Source organism: Eptatretus burgeri, chromosome 4 (assembly GCF_056783735.1).
Source record: "Eptatretus burgeri isolate ZD-2024b chromosome 4, Ebu_testis_v1, whole genome shotgun sequence".
NCBI lineage: Eukaryota > Metazoa > Chordata > Myxini > Myxiniformes > Myxinidae > Eptatretus > Eptatretus burgeri.
The window spans coordinates 42,626,100-42,645,904 of record NC_140964.1 but is presented as its reverse complement, the minus strand read 5'-3'; the positions used below and the strand labels follow the sequence as shown (position 1 = coordinate 42,645,904).

Sequence of the window (19,805 nt, the reverse complement as noted above, 5' to 3'; positions counted from 1 at the left end):
TTTTCTGCTTTTTTGTTTTGTTCCAATGCAAACCAAAGAAATACACATGTGGATACCAAATATTTTTTAATTTCAACAATTTTCTGGAAGAAATGGTGCATTATTTGAAAAAAGTTCAAGGGGGTCAATATTTTTGGTGACGACTATGTTTGGCCTCATTCTGCCTCTTACTGTTAAGGGGAACGGATGCCTCTTAATACACATAGACACTAAACTGCTAAAGACAACTGCAACTTTAAAATATACAAAAGCCACAGCCCGTCAAATCTCAACAGCAAAATAAGCAAAACAAAAAACTCATCATATCTGGAGTTGGAGCTTACACCACATAATTGAATAAATTCATCCTCGTCACACAACCAACCTGTCCAAGTTTTGTCTGAATCCGTCCATAACTTTGACATATCGTGCTATACATCATTTTTGACCTTCTCAGTGGTGAAGGAATCACGAAAAGCGATAAAAAAATCTCATAGCCCCCATTTTACTAATTTTGTTGGAGTTAAAGGGCTCGAGCCTATATTAGCCCACAGTAGACTTGGTCCAAAACAGGGGCTTGTGACTTTGGTCTCGATTTTCATGTGTGCGTGCGTGCATCCACAACCTTATCTCGGACATGTATGGACAGATTTTATTCATGATTGTGAACATGTGCACATTTTGTTTTGTGATGCGATCAAACATGGAAGACTGGCAACCATTTTAGTATTAAAAAAAAAAAAACAACCGGTGTCAAACCGATCTGTTCAAACTTGGCACACAGATGTGATGGCTTACAGATGCACATAATTTTTCGAGATCATATCCAAGATGGCCCATTGGCAACCATTTTGTTACTTAGATGTGTCCCCACCATTTCTCAGACATGCATGGTCCGAATTTGTTCAAACTTAGCACAAGCACAGTACACGATGACATACACGAGGAGCTCACTTTATTTTGCGCTCTGATCAAAGATGACCGGCTGGTACACTGGTGGCCATTTCAGTTGTACATAAATATGGGCTAGCCCTTTAACTCCGCACAGCAAAATTACTTAAATAATGGGGGCGATGACATTTCATGTCTTTACTTGTTTGCAACTAAAATGGAGGCCAGTCAACCATCTTTGATCAGATCACAAAATAAAGTGAGGTGCACGTGTATGTCATCATGTACTGTGCTTGTGCCAAGATTGAACAAAATCAGACGATGCATGTCTGAGAAATGGTTGGGGACACATTGAAGTAACAAAATGGCCACTAGTCGGCCATCTTGGATCTGATCTCGAAAAGAAGACGCGTATATTTCAGCCATCATTCATTTTCTGTGTGCCGAGTTTGAACATCGGTAAATGCATGTCCGAGAAATGGTTGAGGATGTGTTCAACATCGGGTTGTTTGTTTTTCAACTAAAATGGCCACCAGTTGACCATCTTTGATCACATTGCGAAACAAAATGATGTGCCTATGTCAACCATGATGTGATACCGTTGTGCCAAGTAGGAATAAAATTGATCAAAACATGTCCGTGATATGGTTGCGGACGCAGGGACCAGAAAATCAAGACCAAATCCAAAAGCCCCACGTTAAGGACAAAGTCCAATGGGGGCTGAAAATATTGTATCCAGATAGTCACAAAAATCTAATCAATTCATCCTTGTTCAACCTGTGCACCAAATTTCGTCCAAATCCAGCAACTACTTTGAGATGTCCTGCTCACAGTCAAACAAACAGACATGAAAGCAACCTCCATCCACCTTTGGACAGGTCCGGTCAGGTATGGTATGGTAGCATGCGCCAGAGAAGCGAGTCGCTACGTCCACTTTCCACCGGAACTCCAGGGGCCTCCGCATTGCCATCCCCCAGAGGAAGAAACCTGATCTATCCCCATCTCCTGGAGATGCTGATTGACCTGCTGCAACCACAAGGCACATTGGCGGCACATTGGCGGCCCATTGACCGACTCCACTCACGAGGCTCCCTCGCTGAGAGAATCTGGTGAGCAAGATCAGCATTAGGAAAACGAGCCACGTGCCAATAAGGCCACAGCTGACTCTCATGGACTATATGCAGGTAATAAATCTCATTTGAGTCTCAGCAACCGCTCGTTGCACACAAAGTCCGACCAGCGAGAGCCAAGTATTCTCCCAAGAGACCTGATACCAAAGGAATTAAGTCTCCGTCTCAGATCCCTGGTCAGAGTCCAAGTCTCACATCCGTAGAGCAAGACCGGAAGCCCCAAGGACCTGAAGACTCTGACTTTCGTCCTCCTGCACAGCTACCGATGATCCAGTGAATCCATGACTCCCCAGGCCCGACCCATACGTCTACTGACCTCTGGCTCACAGCCAGCAGAGACATGAATATTACTGCCAAGGTAAGTGAATATCTCCATGACCTCAACATCCTCACCACAAAGAGATACAGACAAGAGAGCAGCATCCAAGATGCCAGTGAAAGCCTGGATCTTAGTTTTTACCCAGCAAACCCGCAATCCCAGGGGCTCAAACTCCTCATTCAGCACGAGGGCCCCCTAAAAGTTATCCAGTCTCCGCAAAGATAACTGCATCATCTGCAAAATCAAGGTCAGAGAGCTTGACATTCCCAAACGATGCACCGCAGCTTGATCTCTCTGACATCCTCCCCAGAATCCAGTCCACATGAGCACTGAAAAGTGTGGGTCCAGCACACCCATGACAAATTCCAGCAACAACTGGAAATAAGTCAAAGATGGTATCACCACATCTCACAGCACTCACTACCAGAATATAGTTCAGACATCAGATTGATCAGTTTTGGTGGCACCCCACGAACACCAAGATTCCTCCAGAGGGCATCCCGATTCACCGAATCAAATGCTTTGCAGAGATCAACATAGGCTGCAAGCAGCCCCTGCCGAAATTCAGCTGTGCTCGGCGAGGACCCGAAAGGCAGGGATACGGTCAATCATTGACCTCTTTGGTGTAAAGCCTGACTGCTCTGGATGCTGGTGCTCAAGCAGATGGTGGCGAACCCTATCAAAAATTATCCAAGCAAAGACCTTGCGTGGCACTGAGAACAGGGTCACCCCTCAGTAGTTGTGGCATTCCTGATGATCACCCTTCCCTTTCCAGGGAGGGACAACAAGGCTCCTCTTCCACTCATTTGGGATGACGCCTGTGTTCCAGGCAGAGCACACAACTTCATGCAATGACATGAGTACAGCATTTCCACCAGCCTTGAGAAGCTCAGCATGGATGAAACAGATCCCAGGAGCTTTACCCCATTCCAACCGACTCACCACAGCCTGTGTTTCCACAAACGAAAGTGAATCACAGTTGATTGGAGGGTCAGCAATAGGGATAGTAACATCCCTGGCTTGGAAGACTCTGCCTGAGCATCAATCATCGAGAGAAAGACAAACGTGGCCCATTGCTGTCGCTGTGTGGTTTTCCTCCCATCAAAGAGTGAGGGTCCTGAAGGCTTTTCCCCAATCCCATCATCCAGTGAGCTGCCCTGTGGAGGGCAGCTGCACAGGAGGTACTCACACGGAGTGAGTTTCCAATATTCTTTGCGTTTTTCTTGTGTTTTGCGGAATGAAAGGTTTTACGGTGGCTGGAGTGCAAATCCTGCCACCAAACTCCTAAAAAAAAAAAAAGTAACCCAACTGCAGGACGACGTCCGCAGACGGTTGGTCACAAAATATGGATAGCCATTGAATCACAAGGAGCTTCTCCACCCTTTGGCAGGTTTTGTTTCTAATCCTGCTATATTTTTCAATATCCATACACCCTCCCAATCAACCTGGTGGGGGAGACAGTTTAGTTGCCAACAACCCAACCATGAAACAGGATAGTACAGGTTTACATGGTACCTGTAGCAAGTGACAGATCTAATCTGGCCTGACAACAAACCTTTGGTGAACATGAATAAATCTTCATACATCAAAGATAACCCTGCAAGCAAAATGCTCAACTTACCAAAATCACTCTTCTTTTCTGGAAATGGTCTTCCTTCAGGTGGAATATCCTCTCTCACCACTCTCTGAGGCATTTTAACTCTTGAAGGGGGGGGGGAATTAAAAGGATAGGGAGAGGGAGAAAGAGCAGAAAAGGGGGGAGAGGGGGTATGGGAAATGGAAGGGAAGGGAAGGGAGAGAGTTTGAGACAAAGGGAACAAATAAATTGATGAAGGAAAAATAGGTGAGGGTTATTGGGGAGGGGGGGATAATAATGTCATGGGGTGATGATGGGGATTACACAACATTGTGACGCACGAACAGCTTAAACGGTAATGTTGACGAGTTAAATATTTTACACTAATGAACAGATTTACCAAGTCTGAGTTATGAAATATGAAATAAATGAAATAGTTAACGCAAAAACATCATGGGGGTTACATTCCTGAAGTGTTGCAATATTCAAAACCACAAAAGGTAAAACCAAGGCCCATTGGGAAAGAGGATTGGGTTCCCGGGCTAAGAAAACATGAAGAGAAAGGTGGGCAGCAGTCAAAAATAAACACATCACAATTGAAATAAATATGTAAAATAAATATAAATCTGCTTCACGATGGTGGTCTGCTGTATTAAACGTGACCATCCCTTGTGCAATGTGTATGTAGACCCCACCATTCGTCCCCTATTAATTTTCTTCTTCTTCTTTCGGCTGCTCCCGTTCGGGGTCGCCACAGCGGATCATCCGTTATGATCCGCATACTGATTTGGCACAGGTTTTACTCCGGATGCCCTTCCTGACGCAACTCTGGTTGCCTCTTACGACACAGGGATAAGGATTGGGTTTCACAATGATTCCGGGCTGCCCTACACCCTCTCATAGCACGACCCAGCACAGAGCTCCTTCCTCAAGCGATCCTCCAACCCAAGCCTTGGAGTAGCCGGATTACAGGCGCACGCCACTATGCCCGGTCATTCGTCCCCTATTAATATCTCACAAAATTTAGCTTTGTAATCTGTCTGACAAGTTTCATTTATAGTTCTTCAGCACCCATGAACCAAACCAGCAAATCAAATCTCTTTTCTCCCGCTCCAGGAAGGTAATTTTTTCATCCAAGGTCATCACTATTTAATGTCTCTTTGCACTCAATTCACGTTGTCCACTTTACACATGGGCACCATTTACAGTACACAAGAAACACGATGGGATGGAGCACTTGCACAGACATTTACCTATTACAAATATACCACACATTAGATTTGTTTAATGGTGAGTGCATGAGAAAATATGAAAATCTTTTGGTGCAATTTAACCACTCATGGGGGGATGCAAGTAATGACTCGCTGTGCTAAAGAACGAAAAAGATATCAATAAACAAATAAACACAAATGGTCAAAAGCAATATACAAGAACTTATCGTATTTCATAAATATAAAGATAATTGCGCAAGAATAAACATCTTTTTTAAGTGGCAAAAATAAAAAAAGACCTTGGAATAGACAATGATGCATGGGAATTTCATAAATATGTCAACCAAACTCACTGAAGTTTCTGCTTCCATTGTGCACCAGGCTCATTGACAGAGCACTGATCAGAGAAACTTCTTCTTACAAAATTTTTCTTCATACAATCATTCGCCCCCGTTTGTGAGCTGGTAGAGGAAACCGATATGGCCGGCACTGGTTTGCTTGTTGCTTTAGTGGTAAAAGCAGGCACATTTTGCTTCATCGGCAGTTTAAGTGGAGCTCGGTGTACTGGGAAGGTATTTCCTAAATGGGGGGGGGGAGGGGTAGATTGTGATAGTGATATGGGTGATAGGAGGGTTCAATGGGTTCGGATTAATGAGAGAAAAGGTAGTGGTGATGGTGGAACATCTGATCTTGACACACTTTGCATGCAGGTATCCCTCAATTTACATTTGTTGATTCATCAAAATTAAAACAATTACAGAAACAAAGAACACTGACATCCCCCCCCCCCCCACAAACTCCCAAGTCAAATAAATAACATATCCTCCAGTACCCGATGCCACCAGACTGCACATGGACACAGAATTGGGACGGAACAATGCACAATAACTCATTAATTGCATAATCAAAATAAATATTTTCATAAAATAATTAATTTCGAAATCAATTGGCTAATAGCATAATGAAAGCACCACCATTTCATCCAAATTTACCTTGGAAAATTAAGCAATTAATTGAAAAATGAATAATCGATTGATCAATAGATCAATGAGAAGGGCTCTCAGTGGAGTGCATACCTCTGCCACGCAATGCCTGATGCACGAGAACATATCTGACCCAATGCATTTTTGAAATATGTGATGCAGTACAATATTGTTTTTGGCCCTCTCAATGGTAGTTGTAGTCTAGATCTTCACCAAAACCGAATCAATTTGCCGTGATCATACACCCAACCTGTTCACAAAGTTTCGTCCAAATCCTTCCACAACTTTTTGAGATGTCATGCTCCATATCATTTTTGACCCCATATCTCAATGATGAAGAATCACTTAAAAAATTCTGGTATTTGGATCCGGAACCAGATCTTCACCAAAATCTAATCAGTTTGTCCTTGTCACACACCGAACCTGTCCACATTTCATCCGGATCCGTCCACAACTTTTGGAGATATCCTGTACACAGACAAACGAACAAACAAACAGAAAGGGGTGAAAACAATCCCCTTCACCTTCGGTGTCAGAGGTAAAAAATACCCTTTATAGCCAAATCACTTGGTCACTGTCATGTCCAAATATCAGCTTCCCAGCTAAAAATATGCCTGAGCTATTGCCAGGATGATTAATAAAATAAAGTAATTAATAAATTGATATTCAATTAATTGATTAATCAAAAAATAAAAATTTGTCAAAGCACATCTTCACTTTTGTCCCAGAATTTCAGCTTCCTAGCTCAAAAGATGGATGAGATCACCCAGACAAACAAGAAAATAAGAAAGAGAGCAATCGGAGATTGCAGCCCCTCACCAGGACTAGTTTTGTGTGGTGTATTTTGTGGCATTTGTGTACTGGTGTTATGTAATTAAGAAACAATTACAAATGCCACTTTATAACTGCTGCCTGGTAAAGCCATTTTGGTTCGGCAGTGATGACCGATTCAGCCATTTCAGAGAAGATTTTTGAAGGTTAAAAAACACACAAAAAAAACAATATGGCTGCCGAATCACATGACCGATGTCATCAAAATATTTTTTGTGACCATTTTATCCCGAGATGACCCTCAATTTTCATACTGATCGGATGTAGCATGCTACATGTAATTATGTCATAATGAAGGTGCCGATGATGTCAAAACAAAAACAAAACAAAAAATACTCTTTCCGAAAGAGTACTTGCTATGTGCCAAGTTTCTATTTTTTCCGTGGTGCGGTTTCAGATGGAGGTCCAAAGTTTTTTCCAACATGGCTGCCACATGACATGACCTACGACATAATTATCATGAAAACATTCTACACGAGTAGTCCAACCGATGTTGAAAAATTTGTCTCAATCCAACAAGCATTTGCAGAGAAAAACACGAAAGTTCTGTGCGGACAAAGACAGACAAACGGACCCAAATGCAATTCCTACTCCTTCGGCAAGGGTAACAAAAACAAACGGAGTAAAAACCGAGAATTCCCTTCCTTGGGTGCCCGGCGATGGCGTCGTGCATCCCCGAGATATAGAATTGGGAAGGAGCGGTGCACAACAATCAGCAGGTTACAAAGGTTCAACGAATAAAATAGCATGCGCAAGTCCTCAAAAGCGTGACCCACGCGAGCAGGCGAAACCGGTCTTCAACCGGTTGAACAATTAATTAAAAAAATATGAAACTTGGATTGTTCATATTGGGTCGAACACATTTTGAATGCAAACAGGGTACCACCTCAGTTAATCTCAAACTCAAAGTCAACAAAAATGAAAATATAAATTGGCAACAAACCTCGATTAGTGACGAGCCTTCTTTTGTTCGCACAATGTGTCAATGCAACCTTCTTCTGCTTTAATATCATGTTTGTCAAATGTTGAGTTTCCACCGAGATAGCACCATGGCATTTAACCTGCAGCAAAAGCAGCAGCAACAATTTTGATTCTGAATCACATAAGAGTGATGAAAAAAAAAAGATAGATAAAATAATTTGTGTTGTGATGGTTGCATCTGGCAAACTGTTTGTGGACAAAACAACCAAATATCAAGCTAAAACATATGCTCATTGCTAAGGTATATGATAAGAGGTCAGCAATAAGCAGTAACAAATCTGACATCACACAGACAATAAATAAAAATGGACAAGTACTGTGGCTTAATGAATGTAAAATGGGGTCATTCCATGCCAAACTGAAACAGCACTCAGTGGAGAGTGGACCATCGCAAGGCTGAACAATTTCCGTTTTGTATCCCACCAATAGGTCGGATCTGCATCTTAACCAAAATCCAATCGGCTTGTTCTAGTCACATCCCTTTGTCATGATCCATATACATTTCGAAATATCATTTTGTCTATAATTTTTGGCCAAATCTCTCAATTGTGAAGAATCACTGAAAAATTATAGTATTCGAATCATCACCAAAATCAAATCAATTCGTTGTCACACCCAACCTGTGTGCAGTTTCATTCAAATCAGTCAACGTTTTGAGATATCCTGTTCACAAAGACAGGACACACACACACACACACGCACGCACACGCAGACGCACACGCACACGCACACGCACGTCCTTCGGTGGCAGGACAGTCCACCTTCGGTGGCAGAAGTAATTATCACACTTCAATACAAGAACTGGGATCAAAATACCCAGCCTTTTTGATTGAACCTTTTCAGTTTTGTTCCCTTCCATGGGGCTTGCACAAGAGATCGCATTCATACCAAGTGTGTATTGAACTTCTAAGGGAGTACTTCATGAGCTCAAATTTTGCTATGGGTCAAGTCAAAAATAAAGTGAACTTAAAACTTTTTACTTTGCATTTTTGCTGAGAATACAAAATATTCTTTTTGAAAAGCTATCATTTGACACCACAATTAGAACAGCCATCTGAAGTCGCCATGGTCAAACAAAAACTCAATACCCTCAATCGCAGGATCCACAAACTCAAAGGAACAATTTGAGCTGTGTAACCCTCTCTTTAAGGAAACAAACTGACATGTTCAACAACATAAAAAAAATCCAGAAAAAGCCATGTCAGATGCTTGTAACAATTTTGTATTGAATTGCACAATGGATGCATAAGTTAAAAATAATAATTAAAAGGTAGGTTCTGTTGGTATCGATATTCCGGAGGGGTCATACCGGAATATCGGTGTTATGAAAGAAAAAAAATTTTTAAAGCAGGTTCCAAAAATACACAATGGTCCAATGGTTCTTTACATATTCAAATATGATGTTCACATCATTGATGGTAATTTTTCAACGTATGACCACATGAGGCTTTTTTGCCCCATGATGAGAGTCGCTATTTTACTTCCAACTTGAATTAAAAATGATTTTGTTTTAAAGCGAGATCAGTATTGATAATCAGCACAGGTCAGGATCCCTCGCTATCGCAGATCACAAGACTCGGCACAGGCTTTTGAAAACGCACCTGATTCACATAAAACGACCAATTGGCAAATGCTTTGAGACCAGCCACGAGGGCAAAGCAAAATGAGATTGCTTGTACGGTGCCCAGATGCTGAGGGTTAAAAGTTAAAACCAACTGTACTTCCTGACATACGTCTTGATGTCATCCGTTCCACTGTTGTAGGTGCAGCAGAGTCCAAAGCATTTTAACACGAGGACCGCCGTGGCGGTCATTTTGACCACAAGCAAACGTTTTGTAGCTGACTGAATGAAAAAAAATTTTTTCTTCATTCTTTAGGCTCCTTGACGTTTGATGGTTCTGGGTGTTAAATACTCACACAAAACATTGATCTGACCTCAACCACATTTGATTTATAGGCTGTTATACCTATAACGGCCACTGTGGTCAATTTGGCCACAAAGGAAAAGTATTGCATAAAACATACAGGTTCAGCATTGATGAATCGCAATTTGAGACAAGTTATCAGTTCATGTTTCGATGCGATTTCATCTGTGTGCCGAATATGTCGGGCTGGAAGTGTACATAAAATACCCATTATTTTCATTCATTCAATTTAAAACATTGGACAGTAAACCACCTGGAGCCCACCATTCTTCCATTGTAACACCGTGTCAAGAAACAGATTTTGTGATGTGAGATTCTTGCGATTTAACCAAAGGTCAACAAGGTCTGAGCATTTGCAAGGTGACAAATTTGTGCTGTTGTCAAGTCTGGAATCGTTTTATCGATAATTGAGCTGGAAGCCTGGGGAAAACATCACCATGGATGAACAGCTGTGACCCACAAAGGCCAGGTGTTGATTCACCCAATACATGGCGAACTAGAGGGGGAGCACTCGGTAGAGTGCAAAACCTCCGCCGCCAATACTGCTGGGTCACTTAAGTGAACCTGATATCCTATTCATTGTAGGTCAAAACGGATCAGACTCTACTGAACCACGATTGAATAAACGAAACTAGATCGACGCGCATGTAGAAATGCCAAAAGAATATAATCGAAATTTTTTTGAAAAAAAAGTTGCAAAATTTCTTTTTTTTTTCTCGAGCAATTTTTTTGAGGGTTGGAAATCACTTAAAACATGAAGAAATACCAAAAAAATTCAAATATTTTTCAAATAAAATCGAAATTTTTTTGAAAAAAAAGTTGCAAATATTTTTTTTTCTCTAGCAAATTTATTTATTTTTGGTTGGAAATCTAAAACATGTAGAGATGCAAAAACAAAAATTCAAATATTTTTTCAAAATGGCCACCATAGCGGCCATATTGGACTTTGTACCAAGTCCAAAATCTCATGGCATGATCCTTGGACCATACCTAATCCCCCACCAAGTTTCGTCGAAATCCATCCAGGAGTTTTTCCGTTATACTGTTCACAAACAAACAAACAAACGGGTGAAAACAGTAACCTCCATCCATCTTCGATGGCGGAGGTTAACAAACCAGACAATTTCAGAATCAAGTTTTGGCGAGCAGTTGATGTTTTTTCAAAAGTATCTGCTGAATGGGTTTTGCATACCTGGGAAAAGATGAGCGCCGTCCTGCAGACCAGACATCTGAAAATGTGGTGTTACGTCTTTTGGATCCTTATTTTAATGAAGGGAAAAACATGTTACCGCAGACAACTTTTTCACTTCTTTAAAAGTTGGCGGAGAAGATGAAATCAAAGAGCACAAGCACAGTGGGCACGATGAATCGTATACAGAGAGAAGCTCCCCTCAGTGAATAACTCGAGGGCACAGCTCTACACGACTACTGTGTTGAAGCATGGTGACACTACCCGAACTGGTTAACCAGGGAAAGAGAAGCAAGAATGTTTTGTTGCTCAGCACTCTTCACCCTACTGGGGAAGTGAAACAACCCCAATAAGCTTCGTGAGACTCTTGCTTTCTACAATTCAACAAAGTATGGAGTGGATATTGTTGAGCAGATGGCCGGGAAACACGACGTCAAAGCAGAATCTAGCAGCTGGCCAGTTCATTTATTTTACAACATTCTGGACCTTGCTGCCATGAACGCATTGGTACTGTACAAGTCAGTGACTGGGAAACATCAGCTGACAAAACTTCATTGCACAATTTGACGACGAGCTCCGACAGGGGTACTCATCAGTCACCACCACGAGAATGACAGCAGTTGCGTAGTTTGGAGGACGGGGCTCCAGCAAAGAGCAAGCGGAAATGCCAAGTCACCAAATGCAAAAACAAAACGGTGGACAGCTGTGCAATGTAGAACAATCTCATGTGTAGCAAGTGCACAAGACAGGCAGTGAAAAATTGCACAGCTCGCAACCAGCTTTAAGAAAAAAAATGGTGGGCAGTTGTGAGGTGCAAAGAATTTGTGTTGAAAGTAATCTCATCGATGCAAGCAATAAACATGTTTGACAATTGATTTCTTGCTTTGCTTCAGAGCATGACCAGCTTTTTTCACCAGCGGTTAGATTGACCGCCGTGGCGGTTCGAGGTATGTGGGTGAGGCTGCGGGTTGTAGTGTTAAATCATGTTGCCCATGTACAGCATTTAAAGATCAACACCTTTGTTCGATTTGTTCATGTTTAATATCACAGGTCGGAATATCTGAATTTTTTTTTTTTTAGACCGGTTTTTTTCAGCATGCCTGTATAATGGGTTTATTTAAAATTCCACCACACGAGCAGGGAGCAGGTGTTTATCTCACACGATGACGACAATCGATGTACCAATGATCGGTTTTATTGGAGAGTTTTGCAGGAAATTATTTAATAAAAGAAAAAATTCTTTGATTCCACAGATTTGTGCACACCAAGGGATCCTTTGTATATTCAGCCTGCAGGCAGAGTTAATGGGATAAATCGGATTGGGTCACTGTACTGAGGGAACTTAGCTCACGATAGTTAGTAATGTGGTTTCAGGATGTGGAATGAGGGGAGAGGAGGATGGGCGGGGGGGGGGGGGGAGAGTTTTGCAGGAAAGACAAAAATATTTTTTATTTCTCTTTTATTCCATGATTTGCACACACAGGGATATTTTGTATGTTGTAGCTTACAGGGAATGAGTTAAAGGGGTAATTCAGATCAAGTTACTGTGTTGTGGGCCAGGTTTCAGTGGCGATAACGACCACTAGGGGGAGCAGTAGAGTCGTCTCCCACCGAACACCCGGAATTTACGTCGTGACTCTCGGATAAGTCCGAAAGGTCACGGGTCCCTCAGCGGACCGTGGTGTGGGGTAAGGTTAATTGCCAAATTTCAATATACCTAAGTAACCACGTAGTCCAAGCTACCGGAGAAACCACACCCTCGACAGGCTCTGTCGAACCGGGTCGCTCGAGCGACCTCGGTCCAGTATAACCGAGCGGAATTACCAGAGTCCGTCGGACCCAAATGAACAATTTATGGCACCAACGGCCTTACTATTTCTCAATACGCACCATGCTCGGCCAATGAAAAAGCACAGAAAACGAGCTGGTACATTTAACATGGGGGAGGGGGGGTTATTTTATAAGGGAGGGGGACACAGTGAGCACAGTTAAACCGACTAAAAGCAATGCAGGTCTGTACAAGGCACTTAAACAATTCTACTTAACGGACTGGCGACAGACACAGACACACACACACACACACACACACACACACACACACACACACACACACACACACACACACACACACACACACACACACACACACACACACACACACACACACACACACACACACACGCACGCACGCACGCACACACGCACACACGCACGCACGCACACGAGTTCAGACTCGAGGGACCGGGGACGTGACTCAGGGAATGAAGCACGTAAAACTCAACACCATTTCCCCCAATGACACCTCTCGAAATGGGCAGGACCTGAAAGTGTATTTTACATGCAGATTGAAGACATATCATATTCTGAGAACACGAACTAGTTCCCTTCCATACAGGTATCGCTGTACACTGCAGAGTGTACAGCGCAGTATTTCAAAAGCACACCAATTCATAGAAATAACTACTTGGCAATTACTTTAAAACCAGCCACGAGGGTAAAGAAAAACGTGATTGCTTGTACGGAGGATGTTTGTGGTAAGGATGTTGAGATCGTGGAGAGATTTACTTACCTTGGCAGTGATATTCATGTCTCTGCTGGCTGTGAGTCAGAGGTCAATAGACGTCTGGATCGGGCCTGGGGAGTCATGGATTCACTGGATAATGGGGTGTGGCGCTGCCGGTACCTGTGCGGGAGGACGAAAGTCCGAGTCTTCAGGTCCTTGGTACTTCCGTCTTGCTCTATGGATGTGAGACTTGGACTCTGACCAAGGATCTGTGACGGAGACTTAATTCCTTTCGTACCAGGTCTCTTCGGAGAATCCTTGGCTATCGCTGGTCGGACTTTGTGTCCAACGAGCGGTTGCTGAGAGAGACTCAAATGAGATTTGTTACCTGCATAGTCCGTGAGCGTCAGCTGCGGCTGTATGGACATGTGGCTCGTTTTCCTGATGCTGATCCTGCTCACCAGATTCTCTCAGCGAGGGAGTCTCGTGAGTGGAGGAGGCCAATAGGCCAATCACGTGCCTCGTGGTTGCAGCAGGTTGATCGGCATCTCAAGGAGATGGGGATGGGCCAGGCATCTGCCTGGGAGATAGCCAGACGGAGGCCCCTGGAGTACCGGCAGAAAGTGGACCCAGTGACGTGCTGGCCTGGTGCATGCTCCCATACCTGACCTGACTTTGTATGGAGCTGATGAGCTCGGATGCTGAGGTTTAAAAGTTAAAACCTACTGTGTTTACTTCCTTGCAAGTCTTGACATCACGTTTCACTGTTAGACCATAGGATGATGTGCATTATCGTTCCATTTCGTAGTCCCTTGCTTGGTATTACAATATGAGCAGTCATGTAAATTCGTTAAATATTATATCTGAACATATTAGCAGTGTTGCTTGGCGTTTATAACGAGTGTTTGAGAAAATTAAATAAAATCACCGATAATTATTGTTAAAATTTCATTGACCCACATCTGGCTCGTCCAATTAAATCGCGCCGTAGATCGTTTCTTTAGCCGTTCTGCCGTCCGTGAACCAATCACAGCGTTCGTTTCCTGGATATTGAGCAGCCTCGGTCGCGCGCACAAAAATGTTGTTGACAGGTACAACATAGCTAACATGGCACTGGCCATGGCGTCCGGCGTCGTTCCGAAGTGGTGTTGTATGCATGCGATTTCTGAACTGAAAGGGGATCTAATTGCATTTAAGCAAAAAAGCTGAAAGAAGTTTCTTGAACGTGGATCACGCTGGCAAAATCTGGCGTGTTCAGAAGGTGAAACTATCCTGAAATCATCCCAGTTACCGAGCATCAATTTCAACGCCGACATTGCTGATGTGTTGGAAACACCAATTGAGGTTGCTGTAGAAAATGGGGCCGGCTATCATCGTGAATGTTATCAACTTATTTGCAACATTAGCAAGCTAGCAGCAGCGGAAAGCAAGAAACAAAAAATTGACGAAGTTGACGGTAAGCTTAATAGTTGGTGTGTTAATAGACATAGTGCCATGGCGTTCAAAATAATAAAATAAGCTTCATGTTCAACATCATTCAACAGGAAATTGTAGTGTTGGTGTATGATCAAGCAATATATTCAAAAGTGCAACAAATTCGGTGGAAAGATCCACATTTCTTGAAGAGAACAGTAGTTCGACTTGGGGAGTTCAACACATGCATGGCTTTTTTGGTGTGCATCTCTAAAAGATAGAGATGCGGGACTGCAGGATATCCTGATCGAGTCCGGGATAGTGGCACAGGGATCAATAAACGGTATCCTGACAGGACACCATTACAACAAAAGTGTTCGGTGTCACAAAATTGTCAGCGAGGCGATGTAGAGGCTAAGATGGCAAAGCTTCTTGAACAGCTTAGATGAGGAAGAGGAAAGTCAAGCAAGACAGCTTCTGTTAAAGATTCAGACAGCCTTTCCTGGAGCTGAGTATCAAGAACTGATGGAGAACAGGGAATACCACACACTGAGAGACAAATATGTGGACCACATCCAAATACAATCAGCATATCCAACCTATGCATTCTGGTCCTCATATATAGAGATGGTCCAGGAACTCTTGGTTTTTGTAAGAGGCACCAGAGAGGCAGATTGGAACCTCCATCTTTCGGCGACAAGAACAATCATACCATGGTTTTTCGCCTATGATCACACCAACTACGCTCGCTATCTATCTGCATACTGGTTAGAGATGATGAGGCTTCCAACAACACATCCAGACATTCATGCTGCCATCCTTGATGGTCAATTTGCTGTGCAGAGGCAAGAAGATCACAGCTTTGCCTGTATTGCTGCTGACCAGACTATTGAGCATACTTGCAATCGAGACACTAAGATGAAAGGGGGTATGATTGGACGTACCACTAACGCAGCTTATTGCCACAGGTGGATCTTGTCTCAGCACCTAAGAGCAACCATTCAGGTGGAATGCGAGATAATGGCAGGAAAGCGGCAACAGAAAACGAAATGCAAGGACCTTGATGCCTCCATAATAAAGAAGGACAATGCGGATGTGCTTGCTGTCTGTGACACCACAGGGTGTATGATTAACCCATTTGAAGAGACAGGACCTCAACTCCTCCATATAACTTCAGGTGTAAAGCACCTGCTGAAGTAGAGGCAGATTTCATGAATGCCAGCTTTAGTGGTCAGTCTGCTGCTGAGGGTCTTATGGTAAACAGGCTTCAAAGAGGGTGATGTCGATATACATTCACCCTTGAAACAACAGAAGCTAAAAACCTTCTCCAGAATGACAAAACAGAGCAAACTAGAGGGGGAGCACTCGGTAGAGTGCAAAACCTCCGCCGCCAACACTGCTGGGTCACTTAAGTGAACCTGATATCCTATTCATTGTAGGTCAAAAACGGATCAGATTCTACTGAACCACGATTGAATGAACTAAACTAGATCGTTTTTTTCTCCAACAAATTTTTTGGGGGGTGTTGGAAATCACTAAAAACATGTAGAAATGCAAAAAAAAAAAAATCAAATATTTTTCAAAATGGCCGCCATAGCGGCCATATTGGACTTTGGACCAAGTCCAAAATCTAATGGCATGATCCTTGGACCATACCTAATCCCCCACCAAGTTTCGTCGAAATCCGTCGAGGAGCTTTTCCGTAATACTGTTCACAAACAAACAAACAGAAAGGGGTGAAAACAGTAACCGATCTTCGATGGCGGAGGTTAATAAACTACGAAAAGTGGCAAGGAAGTAGTACTGAATCAGGATCGTAAGTTGTTTGCACGGCTGTTAATCATCTCAAGATACCGTGATTTGGATTTGCAGGAAATGCTTATCCACTGCCTGAACACACTTCCTCGACCTTTAGCCAATGAGAAAGGAGGACTCAAGAAAACAAATAAAGCTTGTCTGATGAAGTATATTGAGTCTGCTACAGAGCCATGCCCTATTGTGGAATCATTGCCAAAAGGAAGCGTATGGATAATGGATGGCATGGCACTAATTCAAGAGCTGAATGCAAAGATGGTTTCACGTATGACGTTTGGTGACCTGGCAGAGCACATCATGCATAAAGTTATCAGTATGGCTACCAACTTGTATGCTGCAAGTGTTCACCTTTTAACTGACAACTACCCAGCAAAAAGCATCAAAAATGCAGAGAGAGGGAGGAGAGCAGCCGATGGGGTACAACGAGTGAAGATATATGGCTCTGATCAGCAAGTCCCACGTCAGTGGAAAAAATTCCTGTCATGTGGTTCCAACAAGGAAGCTCTTGTGGAATTTCTGTTTGTGCAGCAGTCAAAATGTGAACCCGAAAAGTTAAAAGGAGTTAAACTCTACTTTGCACATGGCCAGCTCTGTCACTCATTTTGTGGTAAGAATGGGAATCTGTGTGTGGAGGCCATTCCAGAACTTGCATCAAATCATGAAGAGGCTGACACTCGACTACTGCTGCACAGTGTCGACACAGCATGCAACATGCAGGCATCGTCAACTTCAGAACCAGCAGATGAGCTGAAACCCAATGTCATTATCAAGAGCTCGGACTCTGTTTTCACCGTTGCTGTCAGCCATGCTAGTAAAGTAGATGGGAACTTGTTCTTCTTCACAGGAAAGGGAGATTTACAGCGCACAATTGATATACAGGCTGTGCATCGACATCTTGGTAGTTCAGTATCACAAGCGTTGATAGGCCTTCATGTATTTACAGGATGTGACTCTGTTCGTGCCTTCTATGGCAGAGGAAAAGAGAAAGCTTTCAAACTGATGCTGTCTGATGACAAATACCAGGATGCTTTCAAAGAACTAGGGTCGTCTTTTACTGTCGAAGATACACTTGTGAACACATTGGAAGAGTTTGTTTGCCGGTTGTATGGCCAGGATGTGGAGCGTGTCAATACAGAATGCTCTATTTCCAAACAATACACAATTTCTCACATTACTATATCAGAGAAAAATGGTTTACTGCACAAAGTGCACTTTATTTCTTATGAGTAGAATCCTTGTGAAGTGTACCTATACTTCATTGGTACTATGTTCCATCAGGTATGTTTGCAAAGATTTGGTTTTAACTACAACCCAGCGGAAGCAATCAAATAAAAGTTTACGCAAATTATTTGTTGTGACCAGCAGCATATTATTTTAAAGTGAAGTATGATTCCACTTCAGTAACAATAAGGTAAAGATCTACACTTTGTTCTGTATATAAATAAATTAATTTTTATAATTATCATATTGTACACACAATCAAAGCTGGAATTAAAAGTTGATAACAGAAAAATCAAGTGGTTTCCTTTTGCATTGTTTCCATGTTTTTTCTGTATAAAATCACTGAACTGTTTTTGACCTGTATGCAAACATTAAGAATTGTGTCAAAGGGCAGAAGCAAAAAGTATGTATTTCTTAATATAGGGTAAAAAACAATATTTTTCACCAACATGGAAAATTACATCAAGTGCACGCTGTTTTATCTTAACTGTACCTTTGAGTCCTGAAGCATCTCAGTTTCATATATATCATTGCAAAATAAAATTTCGAGACTCGCTGTGCCTGCCGTTTAAAAGTTTTAAATACAATTTTGGATGGAGAAATAGTCGAATTTCTAAGAAAAACATAAAGTGACCATTATAATTAAAACGTGCGGATTTACAGCTTAGCAACATTCATATTTGGATTCAGCACCATCAAATCCACTTAATCTCTAAATTTCATTCAATTCCAAGATGGGGGTCACAGTTTTCTAAAAATGGGGTATATTCATTCACCTTTTCATCCTATGGTCTATGTTCATGTTCCATGTTCAGCCGAGACATCGAGTACAAAGCTTTTTAAATCATGAACTCCATTTAAAGATCGTGAACACTTTTATTCGATTTGCTCGTGGTGCATCGTTTTTTTTTTTCTATTCCGATATATTTTTGTTATGTTGATGTATATCGACATGACAATCATATCGCTACAACCAGTCTATCGATACATCACAGGACCCCATGAAAAGGCTTAAAAAGGCAAGCGGGGTGGGGGAAAAGAGGGGTCCACAAGGGGTCACGAGGGGAGCGGGAAAAGAGGGGTCATGAGGGGAGGGGGAGAAGAGGGGTCACGAGGGGAGGGGGAGAAGAGGGGTCACGAGGGGAGGGGGAGAAGAGGGGTCACGAGGGGAGGGGGAGAAGAGGGGTCACGAGGGGGGGGGAGAAGAGGGGTCACGAGGGGAGGGGGAGAAGAGGGGTCACGAGGGGAGGGGGAGAAGAGGGGTCACGAGGAGAGGATTTCACAATGTAATGTTTCATTTTTGTGAAGCTCTTTTCTCCCATTAACATTTTATCATTTTGTTGTATTCACCTTTATATATACATGTTGTTATCCTTATAGTGTGTGGATAATTGTTATTTTATAAATGTGTTTTATACAGAATGCACATCTGGTAAAACATTCATTTAATTTGTTTCGGATATATTTTTCCCAACAGATCAAGAAGACGAAAATGTCACACTCGGTAGAGCGCAGAACCTCCACGACACCAGACACTCTCCATTTTGTCTTCTCCGATAGGTCGGATCTAATTATTATCTGGTCGGACTTGAACCAAAAATCGAATCTCCTCGTTCTCGTCACCTGACCAACTCACCCAGCGAGTTTTCTCATAATCCATCCACAACTATTTGAAATATGCTCCACATCGTTTTTTCGCTCAATCTCAATGGTGAAGCAGTAGTTGTTGGCAGGAAGGAAAATAAATAAATAAATCTCCTATCTCGGAGAATAAAGATAAATTGCTGATAATTATAATCAGGAACAATAATCCAGGAGGTTCACATAGAATTGTGGAA

General features: G+C 42.5%; 1 protein-coding gene across 2 annotated transcripts in view; it reads right to left on the bottom strand.

Moving 5' to 3' along the window:
- LOC147027899 (tudor domain-containing protein 7-like) overlaps positions 1–19,805 on the bottom strand; it is a 70,185-nt gene that overhangs the window by 46,673 nt on the left and 3,707 nt on the right. For both annotated transcript variants that reach the window (XM_085877656.1, XM_085877655.1), the window contains exons 2-4: positions 7,864–7,981; positions 5,460–5,685; positions 3,941–4,020 (exon numbers count right to left, since the gene is read on the bottom strand). In XM_085877656.1, coding sequence (XP_085733782.1) covers positions 3,941–4,020; positions 5,460–5,685; positions 7,864–7,981 — 424 coding nt within the window. The remainder of the gene's footprint in view (positions 1–3,940; positions 4,021–5,459; positions 5,686–7,863; positions 7,982–19,805) is intronic.